At 40.6% G+C, this 27265-nt stretch overlaps 1 protein-coding gene across 4 annotated transcripts; it reads left to right on the top strand.

The window, feature by feature from the left end:
* The first annotated feature begins 2544 nt into the window (after window positions 1-2544).
* MTG2 (mitochondrial ribosome associated GTPase 2) lies at window positions 2545-12624 on the top strand. 4 transcript variants are annotated; one of them, XM_087889040.1, is made up of 8 exons: window positions 2779-2974; window positions 4842-5026; window positions 6783-6903; window positions 7532-7679; window positions 8499-8614; window positions 8787-9005; window positions 10804-10942; window positions 11942-12624. In XM_087889040.1, the coding sequence occupies exons 3-8, from the start codon at window positions 6838-6840 to the stop codon at window positions 12334-12336; spliced, it is 1083 nt and encodes a 360-aa protein (XP_087745166.1). In that variant the 5' UTR covers window positions 2779-2974; window positions 4842-5026; window positions 6783-6837; the 3' UTR covers window positions 12337-12624. The 4 variants fall into 4 exon arrangements, with proteins under 4 accessions (XP_060545579.2, XP_087745166.1, XP_087745167.1 ...); XM_087889041.1 differs by having other exon boundaries at window positions 2789-2974; window positions 4842-5031; XM_060689596.2 differs by lacking the exon at window positions 6783-6903 and having other exon boundaries at window positions 2545-2974.
* Window positions 12625-27265: the final 14641 nt, after the last annotated feature.

Genomic DNA, 27265 nt, shown 5'->3' with positions numbered 1-27265 from the left:
TGTTGGTAGGTAAATCCTATTATGTCCTAAAGGTCATGTCCTGTCCTTAGTATTTGGATGGGGGAATGTAGATTTTTACGACTCTTTGGTTTTTCTACTTTTTTTAATCTCACCAACTCCAGCCTTCTGTGGGAGCTTGTGGCTGAAGGCGTTTTGTTTATTTTTTTAAATTTGATTAAAAATGAATATGGGCCAATCTATGAATAGATTGGCCCAGTCTTTCTGAATGGATACAAAATCTCCATTCCAAAAGACCAGTCTCTTCTGCTCGAGGCTGTTTTCCTATGGCAGGAAGACTAGGGCTGCTTTAAGAACATGTTTCTCCACTTCTCCTTTGGAGAATTATAATATTCTGTCTCTTTAATATTCCCCAAAATATTTCATTCTCATGGGAGAGGGGGCTTCACACAATGAAGACTGCCTCTGCGGTGGAGTGGGAGTGGTTTGAGGACAGTTTGGTCTAGTGGTTAAGGCACCAGGCTAGAAAGCAAGTGACCGTGAGTTCTAGTTCCACCTTAGAGGTGGAAAATGGCTAGTTGACTTTGGGCCAATCATCAGGAGACTGTGAGTTCGGCATGACAGCCAGATGGTTATCTTTGGGCCAATCACCAGGAAACAGTGAGTTCTAGTCCCGCCTTAGGCATGACAGCCAGATGGCTGTCTTTGGGTCAATCACTAGGAGACTGAGTTCTAGTCCTGTGCTAGGCATAAAAACTGGTTGGGTGAGGCCAGTCACTGCCTCAGCCCAACTCACCTCACAGAGCTGTTATTGTGGAGAAAATAGAAGGAAGAAGGGAGTATTAGATGTGTTCGCCACCTTGAGTTGTTTATAATATTAACTAGCTGGATACCCATGCTTCGTTACAAAACTATGTGATGGGGTTTGATAAATCGATACTTACAGCTTGAAAATTAATGAGTAATTATGATCGGCCTCTCCTCTCCCCTTCTCTCCCTCAGCCTTGCCCCACAGAAGCCTCCCTTATCCTATCCCCTGGTTGCTGCTGTGAAAGTAAAACTGAAAGTGAAACTCCTCTCCTCTGCTTGTGTTTTGCATTTGGAACAGATTTCTTTTCAGGTGAGGAGGGGGATTAGAACTCCTCATCATCAGCATCAGAGCGTGTTAATAATAATAAAGGAAATACTAATGTTCTGATGGTCATTTCAAAAAATCCTTTCTTAGTGAGCACTTAGAAGCCAAGAGGAACATACGTGGCAAATTTTTCAAGTTTGTAAGCTTTACGGTTCTGGAGATTTTGTGATTATGGCATGAGTGGTTTTTGCTTTTGTATATATATATAGATAAAGGCAAAATATAAATTAAATAATAATTGTGCATTTTTCCTCTGGGTAAATGGTAGTTGCCTGCCCTTGCATAGGGCCATCAGATGAGTGAAGTGGAAGGATAAGAATTTCTCTCTCTGGCTCTTCACTGAACTTATGGTTCTCTTTATCTGCAGATCTGCTACAGCCAGGTTGCAAAATCTCTATCCTATCCTGCTTTCAGCTGCCTTTTCTTGCCTTCACTAAAATCCTTTGTGGGAAAATATTAGTGGGCATATTTGTGTAGCCTTCCAAACCATAGTTTTATAATGGTTTCCCAAACTGTAAGCAGATAACAAATTAAGCCATAGTTTACTTGCGGTTGATCAATTTCAATTTGATCAATGTACAATTTCTTAATCCCAAATAAGCGAAATGGGTGTTTGCTAGGTTGTGTGAATCACTGGCCAACTAACTTTGGCTACACATTGCTGTGACTTTATACAAACCCAGTTTGGTATAATTAGCGCAAGAAATTAGGGTTGAATTCAATACAGTGCGTCTCATTTAACCACAGGTTAGCATGTTGTATAAATGCATCCCCTGAACTATAAAGGTAATTCATGGAGTTTGCCTAACAGGCCAGTTTGTGGGTGACTCAGGGATTTCTGGGAGTTGGTCCAAAGTATCTACAGGCATTCCATTCTGAAGAAGTCAATGGTTTTGCCACCACTTTCTTCCAGGTTGGGAGACCAATCCCCGAAGGATTTGGATGGGAGACCACTAGGATTTCTAGCTGCTATTTATAGTCCAGCCGCTAGCTGCTATTTGGATGGGAGACCATTAGAATTTCCTAGTGGTCTCCCATCCAAATAGCTGCTAGCTTTCTCGCAACTGTGTCATAGCGGCCTGCTACCTAGCTGGAGTGACAAACGCTAGTCCTCCCCCCCAAATAATTAAATGTACATAATGTAGTGTTTCTCAGCCCTGGCATCTTTAAATGTGGACTTCAACTCCCAGAATTCCAATAGTGACTAGGGAATTCTGGGAGTTGAAGTCCACATATCAACAGTTGCCAAGGCTGAGAAACCCTGGCAGAATTAATAGGAAACACTTAGTAGTGCTTCCTTTGCTATCAAATTCTGCCAATCTCTGCGCAGCTTCCTTTCCTGAAACAAGACCTCCGCCTTGACAAAGCTCCTCCCCACTTCTCCTAGTCCCACCCCGGGTGCTTTTCTTATCCACTCACAACGCCTCGCCTGCTTCTTTCCCTCCAATCCCATTTCCCCAGAGAAATGGGGCGGGAGGGAAGAGAGGAGGAACGGCAGCTCCGCGCGACCGTTGAAACCTTTCTAGCACCAAACTGCGCCTGCGCACGCGTGTCATATACCGACTCCACAGCTTTTCCCCTCCTGTCCCACTTCTTCCTGCGCTTTGGATCTGCGCCTGCGCAAGAAATCTCCGTTTCCCCCCTCCCCCGCTTTCTCTTTCTTGGCCGCCCCTTCCTGGACGCGCGACTTTTGACGTCACGGCGCGCGACGCCGAGCCCTGGAACTGGGGCAAGAAGGCTCCTCAGGAAACGGCTGCGCGTGAATGAAGCGGGAAAGTTTCAACGACCTCGGCAGTCTCGTGTCTACCCCGTCCCTTGTTCTATGGAGGGGGCGGGGGAGCGGGGACGAAACTGAGGCGCTGTAAAAGCAGAGGAGCTCCAGTAAGCCAAAGGAGAGGCGGATGGGGTGGAGGGCAGGCTCCCAGTTTTCATTTTGGGTGTCATGGGGGGGGAGGAGGTCTCGGGGGATGAGAGATGAGGCAGCACGTGTGAGGTGAGATGCTGTCAGATGTGTTCTTCTCCTTCTGCCTCCCTTTATTCCAGAGGTCTTCAAACTTGGCAGCTTTAAGACTTGTGGACTTCAACTCCCAGAATTCTCCAGCCAGCTATGCTGGCTGGAGAATTCTGGGAATTGAAGTCCACAAGTCTTAAAGCTGCCAAGTTTGAAGACCTCTGCTTTTATTCCCTCTTTTGAGGAGATTTGAGGCTTCCCAGGTAACCTCGGCCTACATCCAGCTATCTGAACCTCAGCCTTAACAATATCTTGGGAATTTATTATTTATTTATTTATTTATTACATGTATTTATATGCCGCCATTCTCCCGAAGGACTCAGGGCGGCGAGCACAAGTTAAGAAACAAGTACAATAAAATCATAATTTAATCCAAATAATTAATTAGTAGTAAATAATAAAGCCCGGAATCAGTCTCAGCCTATTTGTTTGAAAAGCCAAGTCTTTTTTTTTTATTATTGAAAAGTTTTACAAAAAACAAAAATTTTCTTACCCCCCATATTCCCCCCACCCTTTCCCTCCCCTCATCCCACCCTCCCCCCCAGACTTCCCAGAGCAAAATACAAGGTGTTTCATTTAACAATCATAAACTAGATTGACCTACTTATCCTCAGACTACTAACTCCCCCCCTGAAACCTTAACTCCACTATGGATAACATCATACTTCTAATACTTAACGTTCATTCATAAACTATTTGATATTTTCTTGTCTGATACTTATTTTGAATATAGTCAATCCATCTTCTCCATGAAAAGCCAAGTGTTCAAGTCCCGACAGAAGGAGCGGAAATCACTCCTTTTCAAAGTTGCTGAGGTTGAGAAACACTGGTCTACCTTGCAGGGGTGTAAAGATGGCTGAAATAATCTCTGTTGGAGGAACTTGGAGCCCTTTTGCCCAGAAATAGTATACGCATGAATTTATTTATTTATTGGTTCGATTTTATATGCTGCCCTTTTCCGGAGACTCAGTTAAGCAATAGCCTTCATACTTTTGTATATACCTGCTTAGTAGGGCTTTCGCCCCCCCCCCCCAGCGGTGTTTTTTTTTATACAAAGTCAGCTTATTGCCCCCACAAACTGGGTCCTCATTTTACCTACCTCGAAAGGACGGAAGGCTGAGTCAACCTTGAGCCCGGTGAGATTCGAACTTGCAGTTGGTGTTACTTAACAGTGCTTTAGTCTGCTGCGCTACCAAGCTCTTGAGAGAAAATGAGAGAAAAGAAAAGGGGTTTGCTTAGCCACACAAGGCTAAGTGAGGGATAATCCTGCTGCTTTTGAACCAACGAAAACTTTTAAACCTGTCCATTTATCTTCATTTTTCAGTCGCAGCTTATGTTGCTGGCCCCCACCCCTCCCCATGTAGGTTAACAATATTGGAGCGAGTCTTTTGCTACTTCTGCAAGACTTAAGGACGCCTGGCATAAAGTTCATACTAAACAGTTGTTGGAGATGGAGGAAAAGGGTTTTTTAAAAAATATGTATTTTACATATAACAGACCTGTTTTACCTTTCTGTGTAAAGTTCTACAATAATAACAATTTTTTTTGAGAAAGCTGTTCTGAAAGTTTTTCCTAATGCTTTTTACAACCACTGAAAATCAAAAATGGAAGCAACTGATCTTTCTGAGAAGGAGCAGCTCATTTTTGTTCCAGATGTGGTGCAAAATATGTATGCTCTTTGGCATATCTTCGTTACCACCTTATTCTCTGCCCCTTAATGTTTTCTTTTCCTTCTAGGCAATATGCTACAAATAATAGTCAGAGCTTGTTTGGAAAATCAGTGGAGGCCTGTTTATTCCCAAATGCATAGTTGTTTACTGCAAAAGCAGATTAAAAACTGGCACAGGAGCCTTAGCACAACAAACACACAATGTTCAAAATCGCGGAAAACCTGTAAAGGAAATCTATCTGAGAAGAAGTTGGTAAAGTAAACAAATGTTTGGATTAATTACAAATATGTAATCTGTAATTTTTTCTTAACTATTTTTAAAGTCTCTTTATTTCTTCCAGAAAGCACAAATTTATGAAAAAATAAAAATAATTAAATTAAGATTTAAGCATTTAGATGAGAATCCTGACACGTTTTCAATATCCCTTGCACACAAATGTTCTCCTCTGTTTAAGGTGTAGAATTGTATAGATAGATTTAAGGTATTCTGTACATACATATTCTACTGAATTTGGGATTTTCCTATGAATGAAAATTGTTATATATACACTGCTCAAAAAAATAAAGGGAACACAAGCAGAAGACATCTGAGATCTGAATGAATGAAATAGCCTTATTAAATACTTTGTTACATACAGTAGTTTTGTGTTCCCTTTAGGTGTTTGAGCAGTGTATAAACTACTATATGTAAAGAACAAAGTATTTAATAAGACTATTTCATTCATTCAGATCTCGGATGTCTTCTGCTTGTGTTCCCTTTATTTTTTTGAGCAGTATATCATTTGTTGAATTTGCACCCTATTCTTTTTTCTTTGGACACAATATACATTGTTCTCTCTTTTAATCTTGCAGCAATATTATGAGATAACAAATAGGGTAACAGTGACTAACCTAAATTCATCCACCATTCATCTGGCATTCACTTAACACCTTTTGATAAAGTGTTCTATAATATCCTAGCTTTTGAATTCAAATATAAAACAGTGAAATATACAAAATCAGCTTTCATTTTAGGTTTTATTAGTGCTGATCTTGTAGGTAGATTGTATCATTGGTTTGTTTCATTTGGAATATCATAGAACTGTGCTGGTCTGTAGTAGCCAAAAACCAGAAGAACTGTAGTAGCCCTTTTTCCAACTAACACATTTTATTAAAAAGCATGCTTTTGTGAGCTGCAGCGTGCTACTAGGCTCTGACTATAAAAGTGGACATATCTTCTGAGTCCCAAAGTTATATTAATTGTTACTGAATAAATCCCTCTTTCTCAGGAGAGAGGTCTCTTAGTGAACTTTGGCTCATGTGAGAGATTTCAGATTGTTGATTTTATAAATCCTTTTGGCAACAGCAAGTACACAAAGGAGGCATGTCATATGAGTCTAAATAATATGGTACTGAATACTGCAGCAATTTTCAGTTTCACCACTTGGTGATGCTATGCAAATTTGAGAAAGGATGTACAAGTAGTCCTCAACTTATGATCACAATTGAGCCCAAAATTTATGTTGCTGAGTAAGACACTAGTTAAGTGAATTTTACCCAATTTTATGACCTTTCTTGCCACAGTTGTTAAATGAATCATTGCAGCTGTTAAGTTAGTGGCACGGTTGTTAAGTGAATCTGACTTCCCCATTGACTTTGCTTGTTAGAAGGTCGCAAAAGAGAATCACGTGACCCCGGGACACTCATAAATATGAGTCAGTTGCCAAGCATCTTAATTTTGATCACGTGACCATGGGGATGCTGCAACGGTCATAAGTATGAAAAACGGTTGTAACTTTTTTCAGGACTGTTGTAACTTTGAATGGTCATTAAATGAACTGTTGCAAGTCGAGGACTACCTGTATTTAAGGTAGGAACACAGTTCAACATATAGCTGGCCATCTGTATTTTGTTCATGGAAGAAGCCAGCATTCTTTTAAAAACCTAAAATATTTTTTCAGTGTTTTTTTTTTCTGTTTTGCTAATTGTCATGTAACAAATATTCATCTCTTCTTTTCTTTTTTGAAAAGGAATAAAGAATATCAGAAATGATTCTTGTATTGTAGCAAGGTAGAAGAGCTGAAAATGAAACAGGAACAAACTGATATTTTTTTCAGTGAAGTTGTTTGGGGACCGCTAAATGTTTTTCTTGTAAGAAAGATAATATATTGGGCATTTTTATTATGCTATGATCAGGGTTAGTTTTAAGCAGTTCTCATCTGAGGATGTCAGGAATTAATGCCAAAATTTCAACTTCACTAAATTTCTTCTCAACATTTGGTGGAAAATGTGTGTCTATGTGCACACGAGTAATCCTTGTTTGAGATCACCATGTCTTCTTTTAGAAAATGTGTGTCCTTTAAAAGACATGTCAGGGCTTGGATTTGTACACAGCCCAATCACTGTTCTTTAAAAGTAGGGCTGTGCATATCCTTTGTGAGGGATGTTGCTAGGGACATGGTGTTGGAAAAAAAAGCAAGCTGTACTCATGAATTCAGAAAAATGGAAGGTGGTAGCAGCTTGTATTCTTAAATGAATAATTGATAGAATTCAGGAAAAAGACCAAACTATTTCTGGATTGCAGGCCACCCACCATAGTAGGTTTCTCCCCCCAACTTTAAATATTTTTACTGATTGCATTATTCATCAGATCAGTACAAGCCCTACGTGTTTCCTCGAGAATTGAACATAAATGAGTATGTTTACAACTGAAGGCTTTTGAAACTTTTAAACTTCACAAATGATTAGCATCTCTGAATAATGTCTCTCCCCGTTCCAGAGTCGATATTTCATCGATCATCGAAAGGTTCGTGTGATAGGAGGGAAAGGAGGAGATGGTATCGCTTGTTTTCTCAGTGAACCTAGAAAAGAATTTGGAGGTCCCAATGGTGGAGATGGGGGAGATGGGGGACATGTTATATTTAAAGGTAAGAAGGTTACTATCTCTAGTACAGAGCTTTTCAGTGTTGTACCTTATGATTCTTGACGAATGTATCTTTTCTTTTATGTACACTGAGAGCATATGCACCAAGACAAATTCCTTGTGTGTCCAATCACACTTGGCCAACAAAAAATTCTATTCTACTCTACTCTATTCTATTCTATTCTATTCTATTCTATTCTATTCTATTCTATTCTATTCTATTCTATTCTATTCTGTTATACACACACACATACACACACACAAATACATACAATAATAAAACTGCTTACAGTCTGTTCTGATTAAAATGGCCTACAAGCCACTACATATTTATAAATATGTAAATAAATGAGGTAAAATAAGAGAACACATCAAAGTATGTCTTAACATAGGTACTTTGGTTTAATTCCCACATTAATGGGAATGTTGAGAATTTAACTGCTAAAACAATGGGAATTTTCATGAATTATACTGTGGTTGAAATTAATGAGAATTGCTAGTGAATACAATAAAAATATGAATTGCAGTTTGTCTGCCTCAGTACAGTAATATTTTGAAGTTGGTGGTCATAAAGTTATCTTTGCAAAAGTTTATATGAGCACTTTTGTCATTTAGAGAAAAGAACAGCAGGTATATCAGAAGGTAAGGAACAGATGATATAATCAGCATTTGGTATAAAATAAAAATAAAAGATTTGGCATTTGTGATGCGCTCCTATCCAGGAAACAGTTTGTTGATTCATAATTAATCAACACAGGTTTTTTTTCTTTTAAAAAAAGAATTCATCATTACGTGTTGAATTGAAATGTTTTATTTTTTACAGTGGACCGGCAAATCAAATCCTTGGCCTACGTCCACCCATTTTATAGAGGCTTCAGTGGGGAAAGGGGAGGAAGCAAAAACTGTTATGGAGCAGCTGGCAGGCCCCTTTATATTAAGGTAAGTTGTTGAGACTTGTTGTTAGATGGTCAAAATTTTGAGTTTGTAAAAGCTAAATGGCTAATGTCCTTTGGAAGACTGCTGAGCAGCTGTTTGCTCACAGATGGGAGCAAACAGTCAAGGATGGTAAATTCTTCTCTCTATTTTACTTAAATTTATCTTTGTTTTGTAGGTACCTATTGGTACCATGATTAAGGAAGGCACTGAGATTGTAGCTGATCTCAACCTTCCCGGGGAAGAATACGTTGCAGTCTATGGTGGAGCTGGGGGCAAAGGAAACCGTTTCTTTCTGGCTAATGACAACCGAGCACCAACAACTGCGACTCCTGGAGAACTGGGTGAGGAAAGGTCCCTTCACTTGGAGCTCAAAACTGTGGGCCATGCAGGGATGGTAAGTGTGCTTGTTTGTTTTTCAGTATGAGAGTTCTGAAGAAGAAACAAATCTTTATGTTAAACCAGGAATGTTGGAACATGGGAGATATGTATGCAGGTTTAAAAAATGTACTCCTTGCAGAGGTGGGCTGCTGCCGGTTCGCACTGGTTCAGGTGAACCGGTAGTTAAGATTCTGTGCAGTTTGGTGAACCGGCAAATCCCACCACTGACTGGCCCCACCCCTGCTCGTTTTTCGGCCTGTTTTCTGGGCCGTTTTTTGGGCCAAAAACGGGCGGGGGCAGCCAGTGGCGGGATTAGCCCCAACCAGCTGAATCCTATCTCTGCTTTTGAGGCGAGTGGCCAGGAGGCGGGGCTGGGTGTGATGAGCAACGTGACCCATCCAATTAGTAGACCCACGCCTACTCCGAGTAGACCCACACCTACTCAGCTAGAGAACAGATTGTTAAGTTATTCAAGTCCCACCACTGACTCTCTGGAATCATTAGGTGCCTCCTTCCCCAAATTGAAAAACCAAGTTAGGGACAGATGGGGAAAATTTATGTGATCACTAAGAATTGACAAGAACCTGACGACACATAATTCATAACATCTGCTTGTTGAGTATTACTTTGAAATTCTTGGCTTAGAGACAATTGATGATCAGACTGATAACAGCCAGGTAACTTGGGAGTGGGAAGGCAGGTGGCATTGCCTTCTTTTGCCATTACAGGTAGTCCTCGACTTATGACCACAACTGAGACTAAAATTTATATTGCTAAGCAAGGCAGATTAAGTGCGTTGAGCCCCGTTTTATGACATTTTTGCCACAATCGTTAAGCGAATCATAGCAGTTGTTAAGTAAATCGTATGGTTGTTAAGTGAATCTGGCTTTCCCCATTTGACTTTGAGGAAGCTGACTGGGAAAGTTGCAAATGATACCACATGACCCCAGGACACTGCAACCTTCCTCAACACATGCCAGTTGCCAAGCACCCAAATTTTGATCACGTCACTGTGGGGATGTGGAAAAAATGGTCATGTCACTTTTTCCAGTGCTGTTGTCATTTTGAACGCTTACTAAGTGAATGGTTGCAAGTCAAGGACTACCTGTATTATGTTTTTCAGCCTGTAAAACAAATGGCTGAAGGGATGAAGCGTCTACATTTTTATTTATTTAAATGTTATTTGGCTGAATTTAATCTAGTCCACCTAGGTCAGGGGTGTCAAACTTGCATCATCACGTTATCACGTGACCTATCACAACTTTTCCCCTTCACTAAACCGGGGGTGGCTGTGGCCAGCGTATGATGCATCCGGCCTATGGGCTGCGAGTTTGATATCCCTGATCTAGATTAACAAGATCTTTAAATCAAATCTACCGTATTTTTTGGACTATAAGACGCACCAGAGTATAAGACGCACCAATATTTTGAAGAGGAAAACAAGAAAAAAAATAGTTTTTGCCCTCCCCGGCCCCCAGGAGCACTCTGCAGGCCTCCCAAACCCTCTGTGCATCCTGTTTTTGCGACAAATGGGCCTGGGGAGGGCAAAAACGTGACGCGTAGGGGGTTTGGGAGGCCAAAAGTGGTGTTTTTCGCAAAAACGGGATGCGCAGAGGGTATAAGATACACCAACATTTCCACCCTCTTTTAGGGTGGGGGGGAGTGTGTCTTATTCTCCGAAAAGTACAGTAGTTAAAACAAGAAAAAAATATGAAAGTTGCTAAATTTGTGTTCTATCTTGCCAGTAGAATTAAATGTAATGTTGAAGGCAAAAGTTACAGTATCTCCCTTTCAAACTGGGTTGTTAATTCCAGATTGGATTCCCCAATGCTGGGAAATCGTCCCTCTTGCGAGCAATCTCCAGAGCAAAACCCGCTGTGGCTCCTTACCCATTCACAACCCTGAATCCTCACGTAGGCATTGTTCACTATGAAGATTACGAGCAGATTGCAGGTACGCCTTTATGTTTCCTTCTATTTTTTTTTTAAATGACCTTCATGGTATTATTTCCTTCTGGGTAAAAAAAATAAAGCATTTTGTGACAAAGATATCTCTTTGTAAGAGCTAAAGTTTGTGCTAAGTGTGGATGGGTAAGAAAGCTTAACTGCAGATCACTCTTTTTCATGACCCAAGATTGAAAAAGAATAAAAAGAAATGTAAAAGAAAGGAATGCCCGTAATGAAGTGCCCGTAAAAAAAAAAATTGAAAGTCACAGATGAAGGCGAATATACGTGTCCAAGGATCCAAGGATTGCAGGATCCAATCTGGATCAGCCACTCGTACCAGGGGTTGAGTCTTTTGAGCCTTCGAACTTGTGCTGGAGTCCATCCTCAGGGAACTTCTCTCTAGCAGAGTGTGTGCTTTGGGCTGTTCTGTGTGTGGTATTTATATGGTGCCTGTTGTAAGTGGTTTTTTGGATGTTGATTGGGATTTTGATAGCTGGCTATTAAGTCTTTGGCTGTTGTTTGCTTACGCTGCCACCATCTTATAAAGTACTTAAGAGGCGAGGGCTTGGCAGCACCTCTGGTCCCCGTGACCGACCCAGATTGGATCTTGAAAAAATTGAAAGCGTTTTGAGTGTCTCTCATTGTATGTTAGCTGCAAACTAATCAAGGAGTCCTGAACATGAGGGTATCCAACTGCCCCACAGTCCTCTAGGATCCATGGAATCCTAGAGATCTGGAGAACTTTGATGGGCTTCTCTGGCGGAAAAAAAATCATGCCAACACAGGCAACTTTCTATCATTACCTCTTGAACAAGAATTCTGGGAATTTTTGCCTCTTGAACAAGGATTCTGGGAATTTTTTTATTTTTCTTTTTAAGAATTTCCATGGCCTGTAAAACTGTTCCAGCTATCTAGATGCTGATTTTTTCCCCCAGGCGGTTTCCCTCTTTGTATCATTCTCCCAACAACCAGAATTTTATTGATCTGTTGTTGTCTTATTTTGCAGTTGTAGATATCCCTGGAATAATAAAAGGAGCCCATGAAGATCGGGGACTTGGTTTGGCCTTTCTGAGACATATAGAACGCTGCTGCTTTCTCCTCTTTGTGTTGGATCTCTCTGTGGCTGAGCCCTGGGCTCATTTGGAAGCCTTGAAGTATGAACTGGAACAGTATAGAGTTGGCTTGTCAAAGATGCCTCATGCCATTGTTGCAAATAAGTTTGACCTTCCAGAATCCAAAAACAACTTGCCTTTACTTAAGGAGCAACTGAAGCAGAGAGTCATCCCACTCTCTGCTCTGACAGGAGAAAATCTGGAGGAATTGTTGGTGCATCTGAGAGAACTCTATGATGATTATTTGAAATCAGAAAAAGAACAGGTTCGCAAGCCAATGAAATGGTAGTAACAGAACTCTTCCATTATCACATTGAGATAGGAAGGACATTTGGAGTTCGGGCATGGACAGGAGGAGGATAGTCTCTACAAGCAGAATGTTATAAGGAGATACACAGAGCCCTACCAGCAGAGTGCTGCAGAAGCAGATAAGAAAGAATGGTCAATCTTCCCAAACAATAAACGAAACAAAAGATGAGTCCACCAGAAAGTGAAATGTTCTTAAGCCTATTGAGACCTACAGGGCATAATTTAATTAAAGGACTATTCAATAATTTAATAAAGGTATGTTCATTTATTATGGCATTTCTGTACTATCAATTCCACTTGGACTCCGGGCAGTTTAGAAATTCTTATAAACACCAAATAAAGTACAGAGGAGTTCCGCTAAAATTGCACTCAAAACTCACAATGATCCTTCCCAAACAACAATGTAAATCAGGGTTGGGCAGTTAATTTTCCTAAGGGGCTACACACATTATTGGGACTGTTGTTATCTTCCAACGGGAGGAAAGGACTCAGAGTATCCTATGTCTGGATGTCTGCATTGGATGAATCACTTCTCTTTGGGTCAGGCTCTCCTGAACCTATCTGGGTGCCAATTTGGTATAGGTGACAACCAACACAATATACATACACATTTGAAACGCAAAAATACACTAAGGCAGAAGCTTGTCCTCCCCAGGATAAGACACCCAGACACAAACTGAGCAATGTGATATATGCAGTACAATGCAGTGAGATGTGTACAGATCTGTACATTGGAGAAATAAAACAACCACTTCACAAATGCATGGCACATAGGAGAACAAACACATCAGGACAAGATTCAGCAGTCCATCTGCATTTGAAAGATAAAGGTCACTTTTGAAGACGACAAGAGTCCATATTCTGGACAGAGAGGACCACTGGTTTGAAAGGTCAAAAGGGGCAATTAAATTAAGAACAGCCCTCTCTCAACAGAGGGGGAAGGATATGACCCCACTTATCTTCTTTTTACAACAGCCCTTTCAGCAGTTCCAAGAAGGCTCCACATCCATTTGCGTTATTCAGATGACTTGAGGGTGGCCTCCATGATCCTCAGAAAGAGTGCTAATGATCACATGACTGCAAGGAATGTAAATTCTTCCATCCTCTACCATTCGGTCAGAACCAAAGAAGCTTCTTTGACAAGAAGCAAAACGTCTTCAAATAAAAACAAAGTCCAGTTTCCTTTTAGAAAAAAACACCTTTGGGACTTGTAGGGTTTGTAAGTGATGATCAAGAGTATGGTGGCTCACGTGGTTAGGATACTGCATGACAAGCCGGCGTTCAAGACCCAAACTGCTGCTGTGTAACAGGGTGAGCGCCCATCATTCACTCCAGCTCCTGCCAACCTAGCAATCTGAAAGCAAGTAATCGCGAGTGGATAAATAGGTACCACTTTGGTGGGCATATTAACGGATATAAAGGGAGTCCCCAGGCAATGGTGATGTTACCGGCTAATCCTTTCAAACCGGAAGTGCCTAAGGGTTTCAGAAAACGAGCAAATTATGACCAGCACTTTGAACTATATTCAGAAGCCTCTTGGCAAACAATGTAGCACCTGCAACACTGTTCCATTCTATAGTTCCAGTGGTTCTTACCTGCCAATAGGTTGCTATCTGCATTATGCACCAATTGCATTTTTCATGTATGCTGTGCTGCATGGATTCAATAGCAATAGCACTTAGACTTATATACAGCTTCACAGTGCTTTACAGCCCTCTCTAAGTGGTTTACAAAATCAGCACATTGCCCCCAACAATCTGGGTCCTCATTTTACCCACCTCGGAAGGATGGAAGGCTGAGTCAACCTTGAGCCGGTCAGGATCAAACTGCTGGCAGTCGGCAATGAGTTAGCCTAGTGCAGGTGAAGCTACTGGTGATACAGACATAGGTACCAATGCTAAAGTTTTCTACTACAGGTAGGTCCAACAACCGGCACTGGGTATTGGGGAAGGTTCCTCCAGTCTTGGCTTCCATCTGCCTATATCTAGCAGTAGCTGTAAATGTAGACAGACATGAAAATCATGGATTGGTTCCTTACAGCGCATCCTGTTTTGTCTAAAGTAATTACTAAGGCAAGTAGAGAGAGACATGGTTTCTAGACAAACTACATCCATCCAATGATAACATTTAAGAGGCTATCCTCTCATGCAGGAAGGCATCTGGTCACAAAAAGGACACCCAGATAGCCCAACCTAATAGGCACTCACGCTGCCCTTGATTGGCATCAAAATTTCTCTTGAAATTTTGCCACTCTTCTCAACGGCTATGGAGCATATCTACAAAAAGATATTCACCCAGCGAAAAGCAAAGGCAAGTCACTTCCTTGGTCGATAGTTGGGGGGGGGGCAGAATTGGAAGGCGTGACCGACTGCATTTTAGTATTTACCTTTTGAAAAACAAAAAAAAAGCCTTCATACTGTCAGTTAAATTGCTTAGTTGTCTTTTAGAAGACGACAAAATGCTGTGCAGTATGGAAAGAATAAAAGGTGCTTTTTGCTATTCACCGGAGTGTTCTTTTATTTTGTAAGGAACATGTTTTTGTTGATTCTGCTTCCTTCCTTCCTTGGTGGAAAATGTCAGGGCGGAAAGTTTGATTAATCATTGTTAATTAAAATAGCAGGTGGAGAAAGATGGCTGGCTCCCATACAATAATTCAATACCAATACTTACTAGTTTTTCTTGCACCTGCTGTGAGCAACACTGACAAACCTCCTATTACATTATCTATAAATTACTATTATTTCAATAGGACAACAGACTTATTTCTAAGGTTGTTTCACTCAGCAAGGTAGAATAGAGTGTAAATAGTCAACTTAACATATAGCATGTGCGTTACAGTTGTAAGTCATGACACTTATTAAAGCAGGTCTTTGACATGCCCAACTCAATTTTAGAACTGTGTGTGTGTGTTTGTGTGAGTTGTTCAGTGAACACAGTGGTCCTAAAGCAACCACTGCAGTAGTTAAGGGAACCAATAGTTCGCTATGGACTGGTTTTGCGGAAAACCAGAAGTAAATGCTGGTTTTTGTCAAAAATGTTATAAAATGTCATGTGACCGTGGGACGCTGCAAACAGCTATAAATATGGGCCAGTTGCCAAGCACTCAAAACTTAGTCATGTGATTGCGGGTGGATTGCTGTTAGAACTTCAGAACCTTGTAAGTACTTCTGGGGAGATCATAACTATGAATGGTCATAAGGCAAGCGTTATCTGTAAGAAACTGGGTATGGCTAGTCTAGGGAAAAGAAGGACTAGGGGTGACATGATAGCAGTATTCCAATATCTCAGGGGCTGCCACAAAGAAGAGGCAGTCAAGCTATTCTCCAAAGCACCTGAAGGCAGGACAAGAAGCAATGGGTGGAAACTCATCAAGGAGAGAAGCAACTTAGAACTAAGGAGGAATTTTCTGCCAGTTAGAACAATTAATCAGTGGGACAACTTGCCTCCAGAAGTTATGGATGCTCCAACACTGGAAATTTTTAAGAAGATGTTGGATAACCATTTGTCTGAAATGGTATAGGGCAGGCATGTCAAACTCAATTTCATTGAGGGCCACATCAGGGATGTGTTTGACCTCAGAAGGCTGGGGGTGGAGGTGGTGGCTAGAGTTGGGCATGGTCATGGTGGGTGTGGTCATGGTGGGCGTAACCAGGTGGGCGTTTGACACAGGCTCAAGATGCATTTTTTCCCCTTCTTTTTTTCTACTGTTCTTTACTATAACCATTTTCCTATCTCTTCTACCAGATATTACCGGCAAACATTACTTATTTTTCATATTCCACTAAACTTCTATTTCTAAACTTATACTCCATTTTTTTAATAGTAAATTGATTTTCCAGGCAGAAAAGCTATTTATACTATTGTATTTTTTTTATTATTCAACTAATAATAAAAATACAATAGCATAAATAACATGATAATACAAGATCTAACAGCAGAGGTAAATTTCCAGGATAGTGGATAGAAATGGCTGTCAATTAACAGATACAGAATAGAATACAGAGTACAGAATAAACCTGGCATTAAACTGTAGTATTAACATAGGATGTTGCTTGTTTTCTATCCAGATCAGGCACTTACTTAAGGCCACATAATTGTAATCCAGTCCAAGCCAGTCCTCCTGCAGTACTCTGCCGGGCAAAAATGGGGTGTGGGGTGGGTGGGCTGTGTCCTCTTCTATCCCCCCGCCCTGCAGCCCATTTTGGCTGGCAGAGGCACTATGGGCCGGTCCTTTGATATTTCCAGGTCAGCCAGATCTAAGCATCCCACAGGCCTGAGTTTCACACTCCTGGTATAAGGTCTACTTGAGCAGGAGAGGCAAGCCTCTCAGCAGTGAGGGTTAATTGCCCTCAACAGTGAAGGTTAATTGCCCTCACTGTTAGGAAGTTTCTCCTTACAAGAAGTGGTAAAGAAAAACAGAATTGTAGAATGATTAAACCACTACACAAAAATAATATTCTTTTTGTCTAATCATTGCATATATCTAATGTTTCGTGTATATCATTTTTAGCCTATTTTTTTTTTCCTGGTGAGATTTTATTCTCTATTCAGAGTTGACTATATCTAACGTTTCACAAATCTACCTCTGTACACACGGAGCAAAACATGAAGGGAAGGCGTTTTTTTCAGAAAAATAGACTTTGCGATTCTGCTTACATTCTGAAAGCAGATGTGGAGCCAAGAGGTCAAAACCACCCCAGAATTAAATAGATGACTGACATTTAAGTTTTAGGATCATTATTTATAATGTCCCCAAACTCTGTGCAGCTTAAAAATCTCATTACCACATTTTGTGCCACTTGTAATTTCTGGGCAGTCATCAATGGCAGGTACAGATGTTGCCTTTTAGAGGTGGAGAGAAGACAGACCGTGCAGCCAAGGTCTTGATGTCCTCCAGGAAATTCTTGCTTAATTTTCTTACTGCCTTTTAACCCCCAATCATGGAAGAGCTTACAGGAGAGAATTCTGGAATGCCAAAGCATTTTCATCTTTCTTCAAATCACACCTTCTAAAACCTGCTCACGATTTCTTCACTCCCAGGTCCCAGTTTCACAAAATCAGTAACTAGATTTCAAAACAAGGAGATCTATATATTTGTCCAATTCCTATTTTCTTCCTTATTTTTCTGTGCCAGGTCTTAAATTATAAACTGCATGGGCTAAGACTTATTATCCCCTGATAGCAATTTGCATTTGGCAAATGTCCAAGTACAATATACTATATACACATTGATCCACCATGTAGCACAAAAGGGTTTTAAAAAACGCCTTGCAGAGACAAGAGGAAACAGGTACGTGACATAAAATCACAATTGAGCCCAAAATGTCTGTTGCTAAGCAAGGCAGTCATTAATTGAGTTTTGCTCCATTTTACAACCTTTCTTGTGACAGTTGTTAAGTGAATCACTGTAGTTGTTCAGCAAGAAACACGACTGTTAAATGAATCCGGCTTCCCCATTCACTTTGCTTGTCGGAAGATTGTAATATGTTGATCATTTGACTCTGAGACACTGCAACCTTCATAAATGCAGGCCATTTGCAAGCCTCTGAATTTTGGGAACTTATGTTCATATATAGCAGTGTTTCTCAACCTTGGAGGCTTAGAAGTGCTGGCTGGGGGATTCTGGGAGTTGAAGTCCACCCATCTTCAAGCTACCAAGGTTGAGAAACACTGCTATATAGGTAGATAGATAAAATTCTTCTTTGGCCAAGTGTGATTGGACACACAAGGAATTTGTCTTTGGTGCATATGCTCTCAGTGTACATAAAAAGACAAGATAAGATATATAAAGGGTTATTGCATAAATAGAATTTCTGAAGGCTTGGCCAAAATATTCTTTACTGAGTTTGAAGTACTTCAAGCAGATAATGGTAATGTTTTATATGCCAGATGGATTTCTCCCTCCCCCCTGGGAAAATTATGAGCTACTGATGTTAAAATACCAGAATCAGATTTTTTACTCTTGGGTTAAGGATCAATGCAACAACCATTTTCACCTTCAAATCTAGGCTTGGTAATAGAATTTGTACAAGTAATCCTCAACTTATGACCAGTCACATGACTGAATTTGGGACATTCAGCAACTGGCTGCACTTACAGCCATTAAGAAGTATGGTGGTGCGGTGGTTAGAATGCAGTATTGCAGCTTGACTCCGCCGACTGCCAGCAGTTCGATCCTGACCGGCTCAAGGTTAACTCAGCCTTCCATCTTTCTGAGGTCGGTAAAATGAGGACCCAGATTGTGGGGGGCAATATGCTCTGTAAAGCGCTTGGAGAGGGTTGTGAAGCACTATGAAGCGGCATATAAGTCTAAGCGCTATTGCTAAGTGCTATTGCTATTGTTATTAACAATATCCTGCAGTCACGTGACTGCAGTTTTGCCAAAATTGGCATTTATTTCCAGGTTTTCAGCAAAACTACACCCATAGCGTTTGCTTAATGACTTCAACAACCACTTTACGATTATTGTTTTAATGACTGCCAGGAAAAAAATTGTAAAATCAGTTGGACCGACCCCATTTACGACCGTCACAACTTACAACCATAAAAAGCAGGCTCCTTTACAGTCGTATGTCAAGAACTATGCTATCTTTTCTTTTTTTTTTTACTGCTTAGTAGGATCTCTTTCCTTCTATTCATGATGGCTACCTCTTGTTTGATTGGGAAGGAGCAATTCAGTTTGTTTATATTAATTTGTAGTTCTGTACGACTGCAGAGAAAATAGCCCATGCAAAAGGTTGCTGGAGAGCAACTTGAGTGTGACCAATACGCAAATGCATTTGTTAGGTTTTGTGTAAACCAGCCCCTGGGTTGATTGCCAATGATACTTTCGCATATTGAATTTTATAAAACATCTACGCAGAGTGTTTTCTTTTGACATAAACACTTAGAATATTTGTATGCGAGTTATTATTTTCATACTGCTTCCTAAACTGAGGCACCCCTCTTAGTTGTTCTACGTCAGTGATGGTTAACCTTTTTGGTGCCGAGTGCCCAAAGCACGCGTGTGTGCCAGAGCCCCCAAAATGCAATGTGAGTGCCCCACGCATGTGCCCCGCCTCTGCATGCACATATGTCCCCTGGGCATGCGGGGGCCCCGGTGCATGCTCCCCACTCGCATGTGGGCCCCACCCCCATGCCCCGTTTTGGCTTCCAAGTTGGTGCAGGAGGCTTTCCAGGCTCAAAATGGGGCACGGGGGGGCCTCGTGCAGCCCCCCTGTGCCCCATTTTGGCTTCTACGTTGGTGCAGGAGGCTTTCCAGGCCCAAAACGGTGCATAGGGGGTGTGTGCAAGCCAAAATGAGGGGCCTGCGCCCTGTTTTGGGCCTGGAAAGCCTCCCGCACCTCCCCCCGCATGTGCCCCCCCATATGCATGCACAGCAGAGACCCAAAGACCAGCTGGCTGGTGGAAGGCGGTAGAACTGGGCTGGGGCGACAGCTGGTGTGTCTGCAGAGAGGGCTCTGCGTGCCATAGGTTCGCCATCACGGTTCCATAACGGTTCTAGGTTATCAAAGGTTCCGCACTCACTGAATCTGTGGTTTGTTTCCATGATTTTCTGATATTACAAAACAGACAGTGCAAGTGATTGTGAAACATACAAAGCGTGTGAAGGGAAACAATAATAAGGATATAATAAATAATACTAGGATATGATATACTGGTATACTAGATTCTGTAACCATTAGGTTCCTGTAATACATATATGCCTTTGTATTTGTATCACATATATTATTCCTTTATATTTGTATCTCCTGTAACAAACATATTCTGTTATTAGGCCTGTAATGTATCTGGTATTTGTCAAACATATCTCCCTGCCATTTGACCTGAACCCATATCAATCTTCTCCCTGTTTTTTCTTGTGCCATCTAAGAGCATGGTACGTATCTCCAAGGGATAATTTACACCTCAGTCCTAATTTATGTTGATCTGGATAGACTCCTACTTTCCAGGGCCAGGGGGCCTAAATGGCCAATTGAGTAAACAAAGAAATGTTCAAGATGACTAATTGGGAAGTTTCTATTCCCCCTTGCAGGGCAACAAGGAATGCACGGGCCTGGATTGGGAGGCCAGAGCTGGGTACTAAGCTGACATCTCTGAGGGTATAAAAGGACGCCATACCTTCCCCAAGGTGTGGCTATCTCCTCGCATGCATTGTATCTGTATGTTCTGGATATAGTTCCACCCAGTATTTTGTTTTTGGCCATAAATAAAATCTGCTTTTTTGCAAGCCTCGTCTTGAGTCTCTCTCTTTGGCATTCTGGTGACTCAAGTGTATTTTGGGACACTTGCTGTTATACACTTACAGTGTATAGCAGCATTGATTTCATGTGCTTTGTTTGCCAATTGTAGTTCTTGAGCCAATTCGCTCAAACTCAATAATGCATTTCTAGCAGCTAAGCTGATCAATAGGTGGCTGCTAATAGACCTTTGCTTACTCTATTTTTTTTTGCTTCAGTTATAATAAAAAAAAGCACGGAAAACACTTTCTTTTCTTTTGTTTAGCCCAGTGATTGTATCACATATCCTCATGCTGTCTAAGGGCATTTTAATTTGTCATTTGGCTCTGACACAAGCGCGTTGACAAGCTGCTACACAACGGATTGAGTAGGAAGAAAATGTTAATCTTTACAAGGGTACCTTTTGTGATGTTTGCTTTGCAAATAACACGCATTGGGGCTGCAATGGGCAACTCAAAGGTGTTATTTAGGCCCTTCTCAGCAATCATCATAGCAAACACAAATCAGAAATCATTCACCATAAGTACACTGACCTATGATCACGGTTGAGCTGCAGAATTGATTGATCAAGCTTGCCTCCCTTGAGAGTAACAACCCACACGTTTTACCCGTCCTCACTTTTGTTTAATTCTGTAACCTGCAAGAATGGTGAAAAAAGCTGGAAAGGAAAGAGTTAGGAATATCAGGAAGGAGACCCCATCCCACCCAGGGGTGAAATGTAAAATTTGTTACTATCGGTTCTGTGGGCGTGGCTTGGTGGAGGGGGGGTAATGTGACTGGGTGGGCGTGGTCAACTTTTTTTTTTTTAACTTTTCAAAGCATTTTTTTCTAATGCTTTGAAAAGGCAACTCAGCTGGGATCGTCAGAGACTTTTCAAAGCATTTTTTTTACCACCTCTTCGGCCAAGAGGTTGCAGAAAAAAATGCTTTGAAAAGCCTCTGACGATCCCAGCTGAGCTGTGCGATCATCAGAGGCTTTTTTTTTTTAACTTTTAAAAGCATTTTTTCGTCGGAAGATGTTGTAGAAAAAATGCTTTTAAAAGTAAAAAAAAAAAAAAACCCTGATGATCGTGCGGCTCAGCTGAGCAGGTGGCGGGGTCGCAGGGATTTTTGCTACCGGTTCTCCGAACCACCCACCACCATCGCTACCGGATTGGGCGATCCGGTCCGAACCGGGAGCATTTCACCCCTAAAAGGACCTAACGGTAAAGAATGTAATGATGAAGCAGTTAAAGCCAACCTCTTTAACACATTCTTCAGCTCAGTCTTTGTAAATAGCAATGGCTCATGCCCAGTGGTGAAATCTGAACCGGTTTACTCCTGGTTTGCTGGCTGCGCATGCGCGCTGCGACTCACTTCAACTGTTAAGTTAGTAACACAGTTGTTTAAGTGAATCTGGCTTCCCCACTGACTTTGCTTGTCAGAAAGTCGCAAAAGGGGATGACATGACCCTGGGACACTGCAACCACCATAAATATGAATCCGCTGCCAAGCATCTGAATCTGATGACATGACCCCGGGGATGCTGCCGTGTCATCGTAACTTTGAAAGGTCCCTAAATGATTGGTTGTAAATCAAGGACTACTTGTATTTTGCCACTCTAACTCAATATTCTGGCAACAGGGAAATGACGACAGCTTCTATCTTTTAGACGTTTTCACCAATCAGGATCTTTTCATATCCTGGTATTTTCAACCACTGTAATAGACAAAAGGATGTGAAATCATTCTACCCATTCGGCCTCCGGTTTGTTTCTCATTGACATATTGAACAACAAAGGTTCAGAAGGTTAAACAAGGGCAAGTGCAGAGAATCAAAATGATTGGATTGTGTTAGTCCTCCTGAGGAAGTGGCTTGTTAGAAATTTATGCCTCAGTTAGGTTTTGGGATGGGGGTAAGAGGAAGCGGGGTGAAATTCAGCAGGTTCTGCCAGGTTCTGGAGAACCGGTAGCAGAAATGTTGAGTAGTTCGGAGAACCATCAAATATCACCTCTGGCTGGCCCCAGAGTGGGGTGGGAATGGAGATTTTGCAATATCCTTCCCCCTGGAGTGGGGTGGGAATGGAGATTTTGCAGTATCCTTCCCCTGGAGTGGGGTGGGAATGGAGATTTTGCAGTATCCTTCTCCTGTCACGCCATGCCCACCAAGCAACGCCACGCCCACCAAGCCACACCCACAGAACTGGTAGTAAAAAAAATTGAATTCCACCACTGGAGTAAGCATCTAATAAACAAAGTCCACTAGATATTACATTAGCTCCGTTTACATTGATTTATTTAGTATTTGACATACAACTCCCTAACCTGAAGTATCTCGACTTGCAATTAGATATAAACACTCAAGCTGCATTTTGGCTTAATGTTTTGCTAAGAACTTTGCCTCTTTATTGTTTAAAATCGACAGTTCCAGATGCAGTCTTGGGCATTTGCCTGTCTGCCCTCCACCCCCATCCCCACCCCAAGAAAGACACATGGAGTTACTTTTGCATCGTTTCCTTCATTGTTCCTGACCTGTAGACAGAATCTTGCCGAATCAAAGGAGCTGTCTGCAATGCTAGACTTTGGGATTAGCTAGGGATGAGCCTTCTTAACCCTCTTTTTCCCAACCAAACTTTCCATGTTTTGCTGTCTTTTTGCTATCTGAAAGTCACTTTTTTTCTTTTCTTTTTTTTTTATTGCAAAAGTTTTACAATTACATTTTCACCCCTTTCCCCCCCCACCTCCCCCCCCCAAACTTCCCAACCTCCCTAACCCTCCCTAACCCTCCCTTCCCCCCAGACTTCCCTATAATATACTCATAACTGGTAAAAAGAAAACACAACAAGAAAAAAAAAAAAGAAAAAAAACCCTTAATATAACACTTATATGTAAACTTGAACCCCTCCCTCCCCTATATAATTTTTCTATTTCTAATACATTATTTTCAAATAAAAGCTATTTGATACTTTCTAGTTTGATATTTGTTCTGAACATATTCTATCCACCTTTTCCATTCCCATTCATAAGTCTCTTGTGAACAATCTTTTAAGTATGCTGAAATCTTCGCCATCTCTGCAAAACTGGCCATCTTCAAAGTCCATTCCTCGATAGTGGGCAAAGCTTCATTCTTCCAGTATTTACCTATCAACAATCTTGCTGCTGTTATCATATACAATATCAATTTTGTTTCACCCAATGTAAAACCCTTAACTATACCCAATAAAAACAGTTGTGGAGAAAATTGAATTTTTTTCTTCAAAACATTCTGCATGACCCACCAAATTTTTATCCAAAAAGCCTTAACTTTCCTACAGGTCCACCAAACATGATAATACGTAGCATCCAAACATTCACATCTCCAACATTTTGGCTGAACATTAGGGTACATACATGACAACTTTTTGGGATCTAAATGCCATCTATAAAACATTTTATAGAAATTTTCCCTCAGGTTCTGCGACTGTGTAAATTTAACATTCTGAACCCAAATTTTTTCCCATGTTTCCAACATCACTGGTTCTTCAAAATTTTGTGCCCACTTAATCATACAGTCTTTAACTAATTCTGTTTCTGAGTCCCTTTCTAGCAAAACATTATAAAGCCTTTTGATATGCATTGGACCTTTCTCTCTTATATGTCTAACCAATTCTTCCTCGTGCAACATAATACCAGTTTTTTGGTCCTCTTTCCATCTCAATTGTAATTGATTATATTGTAACCAAGTTAAATTAATCCCTTCGTCCAACAGTGTCTGCAATGTCTTCAGCTGCCATCTGCCCGCATCTGTAAAAAGAACCTCTTTGTATAAAAACCCCCCGAGTGACATTATATTTGTATTCCACAAAGTATGACCAAGATCCAGCCATAGCGGTATTTTATAATCCCATTTGAGTCGATGCTTCTTCCAAACTCTCATCAAAGAGTCTCTAAGTATATGACTTTTAAATACTTTATCAACTTTGTCATCATAAAATAAGTAAGCATGCCATCCAAATTCAAGATCAAAACTTTCTGCATTCAATATTCCAGCCTTTTTACTTCCAAACCAATCACTTGTTAAAGTTAAAGCTGCTGCATCATAATATAACTGTAGGTTTGGAAGTTTAAGACCTCCTCTTTCTGGAACATCTTGCATAATTTTCAATTTCACTCTCGGCTTTTTCTCGTTCCAAACAAACTTATTGAGTCCAGTTTGCCAGACTTTCAATTGTTTATCGCTTTTAAGCACCGGAATCATTTGAAACAAAAAAAGAAATCTTGGCAAAATGTTCATCTTAACTTTTTTTTTTTTTTATTTGATTTATACTGCCGAAAGTCACTTTTTTTCCAATGCTGTTGTAACTGGTAATGGTCCCTGAATGAATGATTATAAAATGAGGACTATCTGTACTTATTTCAAGGTGACTGTCAAAATCTTTTGATGTTGAGGCTAGATTGTGGAAATGTTAAGGTCTTCTCCATGAGACCCAGATCTTCCCAAGATAAATCTCCATGATACTTCATGTCAGTAGTCCATGATATCCATTTATTTTATTTTATTTTACTTTTACCGAAGTTGGTTTTTCAGTTTTGGAAGCAGAGAAAATTCTGTAAGAGCTGAAAATTGAAGTCGAAAGACTTTTTGGTCTTTCTTCTTCTTCTTCTTCTTCTTCTTCTTCTTCTTCTTCTTCTTCTTCTTCTTCTTCTTCTTCTTCTTCTTCTTCTTCTTCTTCTTCTTCTTCTTCTTCCTCCTCCTCCTCCTCCTCCTCCTCCTCTTCTTCCTCCTCCTCCTCCTCCTCCTCCTCCTCCTCCTCCTCTTCTTCTTCTTCCTCCTCCTCCTCCTCTCCTTCCCCTTCCCTCCTCCCTCCTCCCTCCTCCCCTTAAAGAGAACATCCTTATCCCAGAATTAATTTTTTACTCCATAGGAAATTTACACAGCTCATTCAAAGGTCAGCGGCCATCTAGATGCAAGCATTACACAACTTCTGCTTCATGCATTTCACTGATCCATGATGTGATTTATTCAGCTTTGGTTAATTGATAAGCGAGAAATCACTAGTACCCTGTTGTCAGCAACATAAATGGATGCTTCTATGTGGCCATCAGGGGAGCTTGACAGGAGGGTGATTTTAATTTTCCTATCCTTGTAGACCAAAGCATCAGCCGAGATGCAGTTCAGTTAATACTCATCATGTAACTTGCTTGGTTCTTTGTAAGATGTCCAACATGGCTGATTACCAGCTGTAATCAACACAGTTTAATGTACTCCCTTTGATGCTAAACCACTTCTTGGTTTGGCTATTGGGGGGGCTATTTATCTCAGTAGGAACCTGTCTGGAAATCAAGACAACAAGCTAGGCCTTCTTAAATATGCCTTCATTTTTGTACAAAGAATACACAGGAGGAGTGTTTTTTTTTTCTGAGTTACTCCCAATATGTTCTTTTGTGCTGAGTTCCTATTCTATCTGCTCTTAGGAAAAGAGCAAATTATTTCTTTAGAGTTGCCATTTTTACATATATATATTTTTAAATGGCTTATTTATTGCTACCATTTTGTCAATGATGGTGTTCTGTTTTGTTTTTTTTTACTCTCTGAGTAGAAAGAGAGCAATAAGCAGTAACAACTGGTGTATAATTCTATTTTCCTTCTTTTGTATAGAGGTCTGTGCTGATTTGTGGAGGCATTCATTGTCTGGCTTCTCCAGTAAGGTTCCTACAATCAGAAACCTTGGACTTAATGTTTTTTCCCTCCTAATAGTTTATTGGTTTCTGCAGAGGTGACATTTGATACAGGGCAAATATCCATGTACAGAATAGATATATGCATTTCATACTAGAGTAACTTTCCTATTAAATAACTCAACTGAAAAGCGATCAGAGTGGACTGAGATGGCCCTAGACCAAAGCTAAAAGTTTAATGAGATTTGGGTGACTTTGGGCCGATCACCAGGAGACTGAGAGTTCTAGTCCCACTTTAGGCATGAAAGCTGGCTGGGTGACTTTAGGTCAGTCCCTTTCTTAGCATAAGCCAGCTCACAGGGTTGTTGTGGGGAAAATAGGAGGAAGAAGAAGCATTAGGTATGCTTGCTGCCTTGAGTTATTTATGAAAGAATAATAAAGGTAGGAGATAGATGATAGATAGATAGATAGATAGATAGATAGATAGATAGATAGATAGATAGATAGATGATAGATATAGGGAGATAGATAGATAGATAGATAGATAGATAGATAGATAGATAGATAGATAGATAGATAGATAGAGAGATAGAGAGATAGATAGATATAGGGAGAGATAGATAGATAGATAGATAGATAGATAGATAGATATAGGGAGATAGATAGATAGATAGATAGATATAGGGAGATAGATAGATAGATAGATAGATGATAGATAGATAGATAGATAGATAGATAGATAGATAGATAGGTGATTGATAGATAGATAGATAGATAGATAGATAGATGATAGATAGATAGATAGATAGATAGATAGATAGATAGATAGATACATAGATACATAGATAGATACATAGATACATAGATAGATAGATAGATAGATACGGGAACAGGAGCATGCAGGACCATGCATGTGCTATGGGCATGTGTTGTAGCGCAGGAATAACGAGAGGCACAAACAGGCTAGTAACAACAGCTCTTTAATTCAGGGTGAGACTTCAGCAAAGGAACACAGGCAACAGCCCTCTTTATAT

The sequence above is a fragment of the Pantherophis guttatus genome, chromosome 3 (genome assembly GCF_059756535.1).
Source record: "Pantherophis guttatus breed Tessera chromosome 3, ASM5975653v1, whole genome shotgun sequence".
Lineage (NCBI taxonomy): Eukaryota > Metazoa > Chordata > Lepidosauria > Squamata > Colubridae > Pantherophis > Pantherophis guttatus.
This window is presented reverse-complemented; position numbering and strand designations above follow the sequence as displayed.

What these genes read in the sequence shown, in the direction of transcription:
- MTG2 (XM_060689596.2), top strand. Translation starts at nt 4,847, where the DNA reads ATGCTACAAATAATAGTCAGAGCTTGTTTGGAAAATCAGTGGAGGCCT. An exon ending in GGGACATGTTATATTTAAAG is followed by an intron (nt 7,680 to 8,498) that starts GTAAGAAGGTTA and finishes TATTTTTTACAG; the next exon opens with TGGACCGGCAAATCAAATCC. An exon ending in AGATTACGAGCAGATTGCAG is followed by an intron (nt 10,943 to 11,941) that starts GTACGCCTTTAT and finishes CTTATTTTGCAG; the next exon opens with TTGTAGATATCCCTGGAATA.